Genomic DNA, 15,745 nt, shown 5'->3' with positions numbered 1-15,745 from the left:
TGTAGCCAATCAGAAAGCGAGACGCGAGACGCCGAGGAAGCACCAAACTAAATCAAAATAGTCCATGCTGGCGTTGTCTCCACTTCTTTGACCATCGCCTTTTCTTTTGATAACGTTTTTTTTTTTTTTTTTTGGTTAAAAACAAACAACAAACAAACTACACTGATTGTTTGCTCTGAAGTCACGTTTGATCTCGGGGGATTTTGTGAGATTTTCCGTCTGACCTGGGAATGCTCGGGAGTCAAATCGATTCGTGTGTGATGTGTTGATTTTGCCGTGTGGCTGTGCACCACACACTGTACGACCAAAACTGTTTAGACCCGTGATTGTCTATGGCCGTGTGTGGGGTCTCTCAGGTTTGGAAAATCAGCCGACAATTTTAAAATCGGCCCGTGTGAACCAGGCTTGAGTCAGAGCTGATTGCAGATGTCATGACAAACACAGTCAACAGGGGAAGCTCATGATCCACCCTGAACCGTGACAGTTTAATGTCCCAGACTACCTCTGAGGTGCCTGTATTTCATATCATAGAAAGAAAAACATGAAAATATCTTGAGCTTGTGTTCACCACAGAACTTTTATCAAGCATTTTACCAAAAACCCATTGACTTCAGGACGATGTGCCCAGTAGTGCTAAAATGTCTACAAAAATATGCCACCCTTGCATTTGACAGCTGTGTGTAAAACAGTGTTAACCACACTTCACACATTTAAAAGTCCTTCACTGCAGAGATAAAAGTGCTTGTGTTAAAACAGTCAGTCATTTGGTTGCTGTTGATCTGATGAGGAACAACACGGTAAGACAAACACACTTATATTTCAATGAAAACGGATGATTATTTATATAGATGAAGCTCATATAACACACGATTCCTGACATTTAAAATTGTGCATTTTGCAGACACTTTTATCCAAAGCGACTTACATTGCATTTCCAGGAACACATTTTACATGATCAGTTCTTGACTTGAAATATCTTCCGTACATCTAATGATCATTCATTTACACAAATTGATGTTGTGCATTAATTAACTGCAGATGTGCAAAGATCTTAATTACACTAAGAGCTGTTTAGGGTGATGAATATACACTGACTGTGAGCGTATAAGTGTTTAATGCTGTATTATAGATATATATAGATAGATATATTTTATGCTGATGATTATATTAATGCTGTATTATAGATATATATAGATAGATATATTTTATGCTGATGATTATTAATGCTGTATTATAGATATATTTTATGCTGATGATTATATTAATGCTGTATTATAGATATATTTAATGCTGATGATTATATTAATGCTGTATTATAGATATATTTTATGCTGATGATTATATTAATGCTGTTTTATAGATATATTTAATGCTGATGATTATATTAATGCTGTATTATAGATATATTTTATGCTGATGATTATATTAATGCTGTATTATAGATATATTTATGCTGATGATTATATTAATGCTGTATTATAGATATATTTTATGCTGATGATTATATTAATGCTGTATTATAGATATATTTTATGCTGATGATTATATTAATGCTGTATTATAGATATATTTTATGCTGATGATTATATTAATGCTGTATTATAGATATATTTATGCTGATGATTATATTAATGCTGTATTATAGATATATTTTATGCTGATGATTATATTAATGCTGTATTATAGATATATTTTATGCTGATGATTATATTTATGCTGTATTATAGATATATTTTATGCTGATGATTATATTAATGCTGTATTATAGATATATTTTATGCTGATGATTATATTAATGCTGTATTATAGATATATTTTATGCTGATGAGGGTCAGAATGGCTCCTCTTCTTCCTCTGGTCTTTCTGCTCATGATTCACGGTGAGTTAATATTACATTACTTTTTTATATTATTTTTATTTTCAAAACCTAACAATGAGGGTTTAATGAGCAGTTTTCTATGGTATGTTGATGCATTTTTATTTTTGAAACAGGAAGTTTGGGTGAGGCCTGTCAATGGGCTTGTCAACTTTATATATATCCTGTAGTTTTTTGTTTTTTCCTTACGTCAAGTCACAGGGGGCGTTAGATGTGGATTAGGGGTGAGGTTAGGGATCAGAGGCGGACATGGCTTAGGGTTAGTTATATGGAAAGTGGGAGGGGTTTGATCTGGATCCAACTCCTCCCCCTGGATTTCGTGTTCTGCAGTGAGGATCATCTCACTTGCTAGTCAGTGTCAGGTGGTTTAGGGGAGGGACTTTCTCACTCATCAGAGCATTTGATTGGACAAACAGATGTTTTTGTTCATTTCTGCAGAAGATATAGTGGAGATGTGATCGAGCAGTGCCAATCCTGTTCCTGCAGATCTATCTTCCTGAAAAGTTCAGCTTCAACCCTGATCAAACACAACTGAACCAGCTAATGAAGATCTGCAGAAGCACGTGATCATTGCAGACAGGTGTGTGTGATCAGGGTTGGATCTGAATCTGATCTCCAGGAACAGGATTTGGTTTCCTTGAGGAAGAGGTTTGTGTGTCAAATGATTTTGTCAGCATAGACGTTTTCTTAGACTTAATTGTGATGTTTTTGATTATTTTCGAGGGCAGCATGTTGTTCATGACTGATGTCTTTGCTCTGGTTTCACTTCTGTTTATTTCTGCAACATCCTCCATCAAAACTGATAAAGAAATTCACACTTAGATCCGTCAACACTCAAACGATTCTGAGAAGATTCATTTATAATATTCTCTGAAATGAGTCGCTGTTTACAAGTATAATAAAGTGTTTGTGATCTGTTGGAACTGATAAAACAACATTTTCAGCAGCAGTTTGACTTCTGTGTTTCAGGGGTTTCTAGTGCTGATTGGGGTGTGATTTACAGTCCTACACACATCTGTGCAGTAAACGACTCAACAGTGATAATGAGATGCACTTATACATACCCTACTGGATATAAGATCGAGAAAGTGTTCTGGACCAAAACACTGGTAAAATATAATGGAGAGTTTCCAGATCTGTCTAATGACACTGAATACAGTCAGAGGCTTCAGTATCTGGGAGATAAACAGCAGAACTGCACCGTCAGACTGAGTCATGTGACACTGAAGGATTCACACATGTACTATTTCAAATTCAACACTGATAGACCTGATGCAAAATGGATTGGTAAATCAGGAGTGTCTCTTACTGTCACAGGTGACTTTGATGAGGTTTATCTCTTCTTCTGTGCATTATGTTGAATAATAATCAGTGTGTGACAGCAGCACTAGATATAATGTGTGTGTTGTGTTCAGATCTTCAGGTGGAGTCTCCTGAGAGAGTGACAGAGGGAGATTCAGTCAGTCTGACATGTAAAAGCAGCTGCGCTCTGACTGACAGAGCAACATTCATCTGGTACAGAAACTCACTGAAGATATTAACTGAGAGTAAATTCAGGAACACACTCATCCTCAATCCAGTCAGAAGAGAGGATTCAGGCAGATATAGCTGTGCTGTAGACGGACACACACACGTCTCTCCTGATGTTCACCTCAATGTCATGTGTGAGATCATTTTTATTCAATATACACTTTTTAAAATAGGCTAACAGAGTTTACATAACTAATAAATGATCAGTGAGTTTCGTGGGAGCTCTTGTGTTTTCACTGAAATCTGGAAGAAAAAACTGATGTATCGCGTCTCAAATACAACAGATTGAGAGAGAAACTGGAAAGTTTTGTCAATTAATAAAAATATAGATGCACAGGGGCATAATTTGCGGGTGGGACGGCAGGGACATGTCCCCACCACTTTTTGCCAGGGTTTATATTGTCCCCACCACTTTTGTAAAACACCTCGCGGCACGGATGTAACTAATACAAATAAATAAAATATCTCCAGTTAACTAGCAGAGAGCATTCGTTTCGTTCGTTTGTTAAAAAAGAGGCGATCTAGCACGCTGAAATGTGTTGTTTTTGAAATCAAGTGATCAAAGTGCTCATTGACTGCGATCAGTGACACGGATACGGTGTTCTCTGTGGCTCACGCTGCGTTGCGAACAGTCTTCACACAGACGCGCGCTTTAATCCGTTGTGGTGACAACTCTATTCGTCCCCCCACTTACGCCACTGGATCTTTTGTCCCCACCACTTTTCAACACAAAGTGACGCCCCTGTATATGCATATAAATATATAGTTCTGTCCACATGTCCAATTGCTGATTCACAATATAAACAACATTTTTGCCAATCAGTGTCTTCATATCTAATCCGAAAATATTATTTTATGGCCGCAGCCGCTGCTAAAGTCAGGACTATGAGCTGAATAAAGCAAACCAGTGTCTCGCTAGTAAAACTACATTAAACTGTTTTATTTATTTTTTTATTCGCAGTTTAGCATTAAATCATACTGGGATGTTTGTTGAAATTGCCCAATAACTGCAGCCACTGATAAATACTTTTACCTGACATCTGTAGATCCTCCAGTGAATCCTGTGATCTCCGTCAGTCCATCTGGTGTAATAATGAGTCAGTGATGTCAAATTTACTTTGTTAGTGTTTTTGTATATTTCTGTTTTAGATCCTCCAAAGAACGTCTCAGTGTCCATCAGTCCATCTGGTGTAATAGTGGAGGGAGATTCAGTGACTCTGAACTGCATCAGTGACTCAAACCCTCCTGCTGTGAACTTCATCTGGTTTAAAGGAAGAACGATTGTAGGATCTGGAAGAATCTTCAACATCTCAAAGATCAGATCTGATGACAGTAGAGAATACAAGTGCAAGTCCATCAATGAACATGGAGAGAAATACTCTGATAATGTGACTTTAAACGTCATGTGTGAGTTTTATGAATCATATTCTGTATTGTAACATACACTTGCTTACTTTCTTATCTGTCAGTATGTTTAGTCTGATCTAGTCCTGTTAAACACGGGTGTGTTTTTATCTGTATTTCAGCAGTCAGATGTTTCTCGTCTGCAACTGTCGGTGTTGGTGTTGCTGTCGGTGTTTTACTCGGTGGAGCATCAGGTGCTTTTATTATGTACATTTGGTAAGAAGTTCATTTAAAAAATATCTACCGCTTTATATTTGAAGAATTACTGTATTACATTTAGGGCCCAGGACTCCTTCTGTATGTGTACAGACGTGAGGTAATGACACTTTTCCCACGAAAACCGACTCGACCATTCAGATTATAAAACATTATTACAAGCTTACCTTGGTGAATCAGGCTAAGATAAGGAGATAGTTCTGAACACTGATTGGTTATGTACTTACTCAATAGCACATTTTGGATCATTTGTAAGCAAAAAAGTTACAGATTGCAGCTTTAAGTAATATATATTCATACATATGGATACACAAAAACATACAAATGAGTTGTTTATTCATCTTTCTTCTGACAGTCTTACTAAAAGGATGAACAGAAGATCTGCTATGAAGGAGGTGAGATGATCTCAGTTCTTCAGATGTTTCAGCCGCTATGAGCCGTACAGAGATATTAAGAGTATAAGACACACGAGTCTCGTGTCCAAACACCTGATTCTTCAGTTCTAGATCCAGTAAAACTGATTTCCATCAAGATCCTCTAAACATCACAGTCAGCGTTTCCTTCTGTCTCTCCTGTAGATCTCTGATCCCAATGAAGACACATATACAGCTCTTGACCTCAAGTCCACGACCTCTGACCTGTACGACACACTCGCAGTAAGTGAGACGTCCGTCAGATACTCCATCACAGATGATCACATGACCGATCTCTCGCTCTCTTTCACACAGACCGTTGATCGCAGACGTCCTGAAGACTCTTGAAGACTCTTGATCCTCAACATGAGAATCCATCAGTAAGTGTCAGAACCTGCAGCTCTTCTCAATATAACTAATAAACTCTCTTCAGTATAGTGGGATTGTTTTATATATCATGTGAAAGGGTTTATAAGGTTGTTGATGAACTTCAGTCAGTCAGTCTTCATCTTATTGTTTGTTCAGATCAACAGGAAGAAGCTGCAGAGAGAGGCGGAGCACAAATGAACCAATCCTGAGCTCTGTGGGCGGAGCCTAAGATGATTGATTTTAGTCTGATCTACTGAACAAATCATAATTATGCGCATTCACAATGGAAAATGTATCAGGTTTTTTTTTTGCTCTCAAAGTGCTCAATATTATAAGCTTATGTCATTATATGTTCCTGTAACTCTCCCTTTAAATGTTCAATTGTATCTGTGATCATCTCATATTTGCTTTTACTAACCTCATGAGCGCATTGATACTGTAGTGTTGATATAGCGATACTCACAAGCTACTTTTTTGGTATTGATTGCATTAAAAAATATAAATAATTAAAATTATATTACAAAACATGGGTTTCTGCATTACTTTTATTTGTTTTCAATACTTTTTCATGTTAATGAATGTGATTTACCTTTAAAGTCATCATGAAACGGAAGCTGAGATTGTCTTTTTTCCTTATTGGGACGTATATATCTGAGTGAAACGGCTTCTGAAATGAGAAAGAATGGGCGGGGCTTGATTTCGTCCTCCGGGAGTTGATTGGATCGTTCGAGGTTGGGCGTTGACAAATGGAGGCAGATTTGAAAATAGTGTATTTACAAACTGAATGTTTTCAAGCAATCATCACCCTATCCGCACTGGATTAGTATTATCTGGAGACCTCATGTGAATTTGAAATTACTCACACACATCTGAGTTTCGTGTGGCGCATTCGCACGGGATACGCGAAGCCTGTAATTTCACTAGAATTTACTGACTTATCTCCCAGATATGATGTCAATAGGCTATTGCTTGGAAATGTCGTGTCGTTATTATAGGTGTATGATATATCATAAAAACAGAAGAATGTTCCTTACCGCATGCTGCCATTGGCCTACATGTCATTCATCTCCATCTGCTCATTTCGGTAAATTTCTCTGTTCTAACCATTAGAAAGTGAATTAATGCCGTACATGATTAGCCTGGATGCCAGCCCGAACTCTGCCCACAACATTTTTCGGTCGGGAAGTTCGGTCTGGACTCGATCCATTGAGGAGTAATTATGATCAGGCAAAAAATCATCGGGCCAATCAAATTGCCAGGGCGGGCTTTATACGATGATGGACAGGTGATCTGCAGGGACGTAATCATCACGTTATCAAAGAGCGCAACTGGTTTCCCTCAGAGATGACTGCAGCTGGAGAACTGAGGCCCCGTCCACACTACTGCGTTTTCGTTTAAAAACCGAGACCTTTTGCTACGTTTGCACCTCCTGTCCAGACTAAATTGGAAAAAACGAAGACCTAAAACGGAGAAGTTGATGATTGGATGTCATCAGTCATGACGTGTCCTTCCCTGATTCGTCAATCACCGTTTACACCGGCACGCGCATGCCCAGTGTTGGTGAATGGTCACGTGATCCTCGTTTTAGGTCGTTTTAATGTGGACGGAGATCAATTCTAATACGCAGATAAAACGCTGGTGTGGACGGAGATCGTATTCGTTTTATGTTGAACAACCTGCTGAGAAACTCCTCGTCTAAGTGACCCGGGCACAGTAGAAACAAAAGGTAAGACACAAATAACACACACAAAACAGTCCAAAGAACACATGAGACGGAGCACTAATGATCTACTGACACATTTCATTTACATGTAATCATTTAGCAGACACTTTTATCCAAAGCAACTTGCAAATGAGGGGAGCAGAAGCAATTAGACCAACAAGGGCAACAATATGCAAGTGCTGGAACAAGTCTCAGTTAGTCTAGCACCGTACACATAGCAAGTGTTTGTATTTTTGTTAGTCTCGAATTCAGACAAGAAGGTCATTCCACCAGCTGGGAACAGTCCAGAAAAAGGTCAGTGAGGGTGAATTTGTGATTGTGATCCAGGTTGGAATGAGAGGTATAGAGTTGTGTGTCTTCATTATAACAGTTTCTGTTTATGAATGACAGATCCTAGTGATGACATGAACATGGAGAGGAGAAGTGGTCCAAGCACTGAGCCCTGAGGCACCTCGGTTAGTAGATGTTGTAACTTTGACATCTCACCCCTCCGAGACACCCTGAAGAGGTATGACTTGAACCACTGGAGTTCAGTTCCTGAGATGCTCATCTTCACGAGGGTTTACAGGAGGATCTGGTGGTGAACTGTGTCAGCAGACAGATCCAACAGGATGAGTACTGAGGCTATGAAGGGATTTCTCAAAAAGATTGAAACCACAACAGTGACAGGTGTTGATCGTGATCAGTTTGTGATTTGAACACCGCGCTGCTTAAGCTTAGTTCACACGGCAGGATAATTAGGCCGATTTTAGCCCCGATTCACTTCTTCCGACAGTCTTGAATGGCCACAACGGTCATTTTGACCGTTTTGAATTTTATATCTACAATAACTTTGTTAAAAAAAAAAAAAAAAATCCTGCTGGTACCTGACTTTTCCTAAAATTGTCTGTATTTTCATTTAAAATGCTTTTCATGTAAATTAAGTTACATAAACGTAAGGCAAAACAAAAAAAATGAACATATTTACCTATTTCGGCCATAGACCGATCCCGCGGTTGATCGCGTTCTCTCTCAATTGTCAACAGAAAGGTCCGCCCGGTCACCTCTGTAGCGGTGTTTGCTGTATAATAATTTCTACATTAGTTGTTGATCAGAAATAAGCAAATAAAACCGGACTACTATAATACTTACGTTATCTATAGGCCTATATATATTGCTAGGCTAAAATGTCTAAAATGAATGAGCGAATGAGGAGGAACATGACTCGAACCATGGCCCTGGAGATGCTTCAGAACTTGACGAGTGATGATTCGAATGCAGGGGAACAATCGGAGGTGGAAAGTGACCGCGACCTTTCCTGGATGCTGGTTAACATTTCCTCCTCATCAGAGAGTGATTCAGAGTCAGAGTCCACATCGAGGAAAAAGAGACGGCTGCTATCATCACACACGGCGGATCCATATCCATTCATGTCGGATGATCCTGGTGAGCTCTGCTGCCCTGTCCTGTGCTGTTTGTTTTGCTGCACGGGCTGTTCACTAGTTCTGCGAGTCCTATTATTATTATTAGCCTATTGACCGCTTCGCAAATCGTCACTATCATAGTTTTTGTCATTCAAACCTAGTTTTTATTTAGTTATCGTCTCATTTTCGTCTTTGAAAAAATGTGGTTGACGAAAATAATTACGAAAATTATTCATCAACGAAATAAACACTGTTTCAAAATGACCGTTTGAGGCCGTTCTAGTAGTTTTGGACTTCTGGCACTTCTAGTGTTAAGGATGATCAGATATTCCTGCCGTGTGTGGTGTGTTAAGACTGCTCTCGTCTGCTCGGAAGGACGTCGGGACCGCTTCAATGTCAAATTGGTATCCTACATGTTGGATTTTTAGTCCCGATTTCTGCTCGTGTGTGGTGACTGTGGAGTGTAGCCAATCAGAAAGCGAGACGCGAGACGCCGAGGAAGCACCAAACTAAATCAAAATAGTCCATGCTGGCGTTGTCTCCACTTCTTTGACCATCGCCTTTTCTTTTGATAACGTTTTTTTTTTTTTTTTTTTGGTTAAAAACAAACAACAAACAAACTACACTGATTGTTTGCTCTGAAGTCACGTTTGATCTCGGGGGATTTTGTGAGATTTTCCGTCTGACCTGGGAATGCTCGGGAGTCAAATCGATTCGTGTGTGATGTGTTGATTTTGCCGTGTGGCTGTGCACCACACACTGTACGACCAAAACTGTTTAGACCCGTGATTGTCTATGGCCGTGTGTGGGGTCTCTCAGGTTTGGAAAATCAGCCGACAATTTTAAAATCGGCCCGTGTGAACCAGGCTTGAGTCAGAGCTGATTGCAGATGTCATGACAAACACAGTCAACAGGGGAAGCTCATGATCCACCCTGAACCGTGACAGTATAATGTCCCAGACTACCTCTGAGGTGCCTGTATTTCATATCATAGAAAGAAAAACATGAAAATATCTTGAGCTTGTGTTCACCACAGAACTTATCAAGCATTTTACCAAAAACCCATTGACTTCAGGACGATGTGCCCAGTAGTGCTAAAATGTCTACAAAAATACGTCACCCTTGCATTTTACAGCTGTGTGTAAAACAGTGTTAACCACACTTCACACATTTAAAAGTCCTTCACTGCAGAGATAAAGTGCTTGTGTTAAAACAGTTGGTTGCTGTTGATCTGATGAGCTTCAACACGGTAAGACAAACACACTTATATTTCAATGAAAACGGATGATTATTTATATAGATGAAGCTCATATAACACACGATTCCTGACATTTAAAATTGTGCATTTTGCAGACGCTTTTATCCAAAGCGACTTACATTGCATTTCCAGGAACACATTTTACATTATCAGTTCTTGACTTGAAATATCTTCCGTACATCTAATGATCAGTTCATTTACACAAATTGATGTTGTGCATTAATTAACTGCAGATGTGCAAAGATCTTATTAACACTAAGAGCTGTTTAGGGTGATGAATATACACTGATTGTGAGCATATAAGTGTTTAATGCTGTATTATAGATATGTATAGATAGATATATTTTATGCTGATGATTATATTAATGCTGTATTATAGATATATTTTATGCTGATGAGTATATTAATGCTGTATTATAGATATATTTTATGCTGATGATTATATTAATGCTGTATTATAGATATATTTTATGCTGATGTTGGTCAGAATGGCTCCTCCTCTTCCTCTGGTCTTTCTGTTCATGATTCACGGTGAGTTCATGTTTCATTACCTTTTTTATGTTATTTTTATTTTCAAAACCTCATAATAAGGGTTTAATGAGCAGTTTTCTATGGTATGTTGATGCATTTACTTTTGAAACAGGAAGTTTGGGTGAGGCCTGTCAATGGGCTTGTCTCTTTTATAAATGTCCTGTAGTTTTTTTGTTTTTTCGTTACTTCACGTCACAGGGGGCGTTAGATGTGTAGGATTAGGGATCAGGGGGCGGACATGGCTTAGGGTTAGGTATATGGAAAGTGGGAGGGGTTTGATCTGGATCCAACTCCTCCCCTTGGATTTCATGTTCTGCAGTGAGGATCATCTCACTTGCCAGTCAGTGTCAGGTGGTTTAGGGGAGGGACTTTCTCACTCATCAGAGCATTTGATTGGACAAACAGATTTTTTTGTTCATTTCTGCAGAAGATATTGTGGAGATGTGATCGAGCAATCCTGTTCCTGCAGATCTATCTTCCTGAAAAGTTCAGCTTCAACCCTGATCAAACACAACTGAACCAGCTAATGAAGATCTGCAGAAGCACGTGATCATTGCAGACAGGTGTGTGTGATCAGGGTTGGATCTGAATCTGATCTCCAGGAACAGGATTTGGTTTCCTTGAGGAAGAGGTTTGTGTGTCAAATGATTTTGTCAGTATAGACGTTTTCTTAGACTTAATTGTGATGTTTTTGATTATTTTCGAGGGCAGCATGTTGTTCATGACTGATGTCTTTGCTCTGGTTTCACTTCTGTTTATTTCTGCAACATCCTCCATCAAAACTGATAAAGAAATTCACACTTAGATCCGTCAACACTCAAACGATTCTGAGAAGATTCATTTATAATATTCTCTGTAATGAGTCGCTGTTTACAAGTATAATAAAGTGTTTGTGATCTGTTGGAACTGATAAAACAACATTTTCAGCAGCAGTTTGACTTCTGTGTTTCAGGGGTTTCTGGTGATGATAACGGTTGGAATGTGAGTTACAGTCCTCCACACATCTGTGCACTAAAGGACTCAACAGTGATAATGAGATGCACTTATAAATACCCCCCTACTGGATATAAGATCGAGAAAGTGTTCTGGACCAAAACACAAGATAAAGAGGATAATGAAGAGCCTCCAGATCTGTCTAATGACCCTAAATACAGTCAGAGGCTTCAGTATCTGGGAGATAAACAGCAGAACTGCACCGTCAGACTGAGTCATGTGACACTGAAGGATTCACACATGTACTATTTCAGATTCATCACTAATATAACAGATGGAAAATATATTGGTGTTCCAGGAGTGACTCTTAATGTCACAGGTGACTTTGATGAGGTTTATCTCTTCTTCTGTGCATTATGTTGAATAATAATCAGTGTGTGACAGCAGCACTAGATATAATGTGTGTGTTGTGTTCAGATCTTCAGGTGGAGTCTCCTGAGAGAGTGACAGAGGGAGATTCAGTCAGTCTGACATGTAAAAGCAGCTGCGCTCTGACTGACAGAGCAACATTCATCTGGTACAGAAACTCACTGAAGATATTAACTGAGAGTAAATTCAGGAACACACTCATCCTCAATCCAGTCAGAAGAGAGGATTCAGGCAGATATAGCTGTGCTGTAGACGGACACACACACGTCTCTCCTGATTTTCACCTCAATGTCACGTGTGAGTACAGATTCACTTATTATTTAAAAAAACTGGAGATTGAGTTTGAATGAGATGATTTGATTTTTCAATTTTTGTCCTGTTTTAGATCCTCCCAGGAACGTCTCAGTGTCCATCATTCAGTCTGGTCAGATCTGGGCAGGAGATTCAGTGACTCTGAAGTGCATCAGTGACTCAAACCCTCCTGCTGTGAACTTCAGCTGGTTTAAGGAGAATGAAAGCTCAGCTGTTGGATCTGGACAGAGTTTCAGTGCACTACAGAGTGGACGCTTCTACTGTCAGGCTCACAATCAACATGGATCTCAGAGATCAGACGCTGTAACTGTCACAGGTGAAGCTTTTATTAACACACTCCTGTATCTTCACATCATTCATCAGTTTGGAGAGTTAATCATGATGATCTTCCTCTTTCAGTTCATCATGTTGCTGGTAGGAATGTGATTGTGATCACAGCGACATCTGGAGGAGTATTCATCATCATCATCATCTTCATCATCATCCTGATTATACTGTGAGTTCAATAATAAATGTCAGTTATTGTTCATGTTCAGTTTTGGTCTGATGTAGAAGAAAATGGCTAATTTTTTTTCTATTAATAATCTTTTAAAAGAATAATTATATTTTGTTAATGCCTGTGATTATAACAGAAAGAAACGAAGGAGTGTTAAAGCTGAAGATCAGGTAAATCATCTAAACATGACTTCACAAAAGCAGAGAATGAATGGATCAGCCGTTCTCTGTTTCAGACTGTAAATGATTCAAACCTTCCCAATCCGGCTGTAAACAGTTTGTACTATACTACAAAAAAACATGAACTAAACTTACAGATTTCAGAGGAGATTTTAGTGAATTTAACCAATCTGGTCCGTGTAACGCTTCACAATTCAGTTTTTTCAGAGCAAACAAGGCAAATGAAAACATTTTAAAATGTCGTTTTCCTCCCTTTTTCAATTTTACTTGTGCTATATTGTGACTCCAGAAACAAACATGTTAATAAATGACATCTAAACGATTTTCTTTTTTTCGTCTTGTAATTTGCGTCGTGGGCGGGACCATTAGCACGGGGGCGTGGCCGTGAACTAATCTTTAGATCACTGTCGTCAAACCTAAAATATTGCTGCAATCATTTTTATGGTAATTCATTTGCAAACAGCTGCCAGTGTTTATGTTAAACTTTAGTTCAATGCCGTAAAACATAAATATACCAAATTTTTTTCAGTGTACTTGCATACATACATTTTTTCCGTTAAAATGTGGTAAGAAGCCAAGAAAAGCATAAACGCCGTACCCTGAAAAAGCTCTTTACTTTGAACATTGTCAGGGAATTTTTTTGATAGTGTTTCTATAAAATTGTGTGAGTTCCAAAGTTCATCATTGATCATTTTTTTAATTATTGTTATTGTGATATTTTGTGATGTAAGACTTTCTGTCTCTCCTGTAGATCTCTGATCCCAATGAAGACACATATACAGCTCTTGACCTCAAGTCCACGACCTCTGACCTGTACGACACACTCGCAGTAAGTGAGACGTCCGTCAGATACTCCATCACAGATGATCACATGACCGATCTCTCGCTCTCTTTCACACAGACCGTTGATCGCAGACGTCCTGAAGACTCCTGAAGACTCTTGATCCTCAACATGAGAATCCATCAGTAAGTGTCAGAACCTGCAGCTCTTCTCAATATAACTAATAAACTCTCTTCAGTATAGTGGGATTGATTTATATATCTTATGAAAGGGTTTATAAGGTTGTTGATGAACTTCAGTCAGTCAGTCTTCATCTTATTGTTTGTTCAGATCAACAGGAAGAAGCTGCAGAGAGAGGCGGAGCCCAAATGAACCAATCCTGAGCTCTGTGGGCGGAGCCTAAGATGATTGATTTTATTCTGATCTACAAAATCATAATTATGCGCATTCACAATGGAAAATGTATCAGCTTTTTTTTTGTTCTCAGAGTGCTCAATATTATAAGCTTCTGTCATTATATGTTCCTGTAACTCTCCCTTTAAATGTTCAATTGTATCTGTGATCATCTCATATTTGCTTTTACTAACCTTATGAGCGCATTGATACTGTAGTGTTGATATAGCGATACTCACAAGCTACTTATTTGGTATTGATTGCATTAAAAAATATAAATAATTAAAATTATATTACAAAACACGAGTTTCTGCATTAATTTTAGTTGTTTTCAATACTTTTTCAAGTTAATGAATGTGATTTACCTTTAAAGTCATCATGCTGGCGTTGTCTCCACTTCATTGACAATCGCTTTTTCTTTTGATAACTTTTTTTTTTTTTTAAACCAACTACATTGATTATTTATGTTTGATCTCGGGGGATTTTGTGAGATTTTCATTCTGACTTGGGAATGCTCGGGAGTCAAATCGATTCGTGTGTGATGTTGATTTTGCTGTGGCTGTGCACCACACACTGTACGACCAAAACTGTTAGACCCGTGATTTTTCTATCGCCGTGTGTGGGGTCTCTCAGGTTTGGAAAATCATCCGACAATTTTAAAATCGGCCCGTGTGAACCAGGCTTGAGTCAGAGCTGATTGCAGATGTCATGACAAACACAGTCAACAGGGGAAGCTCATGATCCACCCTGAACCGTGACAGTTTAATGTCCCAGACTACCTCTGAGGTCCCTGTATTTCATATCATAGAAAAAGAAAATAAAAACATGAAAATATCTTGAGCTTGTGTTCACCACAGAACTTTTATCAAGCATTTTACCAAAAACCCATTGACTTCAGGACAATGTGCCCAGTAGTGCTAAAATGTCTACAAAAATATGCCACCCTTGCATTTGACAGCTGTGTGTAAAACAGTGTTAACCACACTTCACACATTTAAAAGTCCTTCACTGCAGAGATAAAAGTGCTTGTGTTAAAACAGTCAGTCATTTGGTTGCTGTTGATCTGATGAGGAACAACACGGTAAGACAAACACACTTATATTTCAGTGAAAACGGATGATTATTTATATAGATGAAGCTCATATAACACACGATTCCTGACATTTAAAAGAATGCATTTTGCAGACACTTTTATCCAAAGCGACTTACATTGCATTTCCAGGGACACATTTTACATTATCAGTTCTTGACTTGAAGTATCTTCCGTACATCTAATGATCAGTTCATTTACACAAATTGATGTTGTGCATTAATTAACTTCAGATGTGCAAAGATCTTAATTACACTAAGAGCTGTTTAGGGTGATGAATATACACTGATTGTGAGCATATAAGTGTTTAATGCTGTATTTTATATATATGTAAGCAATAAGGTACGAGAGGCTGTGCCTCGTGAATAAGTAATGGCTGAAGGGTGTTGTTAGGCTCGATGCGAAGCGG

At 38.6% G+C, this 15,745-nt stretch overlaps 1 protein-coding gene across 2 annotated transcripts; it reads left to right on the top strand.

Moving 5' to 3' along the window:
• Window positions 1-1,814: 1,814 nt before the first annotated feature.
• On the top strand, window positions 1,815-14,500 carry LOC120459930 (B-cell receptor CD22). 2 transcript variants are annotated; one of them, XM_089132748.1, is made up of 10 exons: window positions 1,815-1,879; window positions 2,846-3,193; window positions 3,292-3,540; window positions 4,556-4,813; window positions 12,471-12,713; window positions 12,797-12,893; window positions 13,030-13,063; window positions 13,824-13,901; window positions 13,974-14,038; window positions 14,184-14,500. In XM_089132748.1, the coding sequence occupies exons 1-9, from the start codon at window positions 1,819-1,821 to the stop codon at window positions 14,004-14,006; spliced, it is 1,401 nt and encodes a 466-aa protein (XP_088988874.1). In that variant the 5' UTR covers window positions 1,815-1,818; the 3' UTR covers window positions 14,007-14,038; window positions 14,184-14,500. The 2 variants fall into 2 exon arrangements, with proteins under 2 accessions (XP_088988874.1, XP_088988875.1); XM_089132749.1 differs by lacking the exons at window positions 1,815-1,879; window positions 2,846-3,193; window positions 3,292-3,540; window positions 4,556-4,813 and adding exons at window positions 11,557-12,035; window positions 12,134-12,382 and having other exon boundaries at window positions 14,184-14,499.
• The last annotated feature ends 1,245 nt before the right edge of the window (window positions 14,501-15,745 follow it).

This window comes from Pimephales promelas, chromosome 6 (assembly GCF_988280905.1).
Source record: "Pimephales promelas chromosome 6, fPimPro1.hap1.1, whole genome shotgun sequence".
In the NCBI taxonomy this organism is placed as follows: domain Eukaryota; kingdom Metazoa; phylum Chordata; class Actinopteri; order Cypriniformes; family Leuciscidae; genus Pimephales; species Pimephales promelas.
Note: the sequence above shows the minus strand (reverse complement) of the source record. Positions and strands in the feature narration are given on the sequence as shown.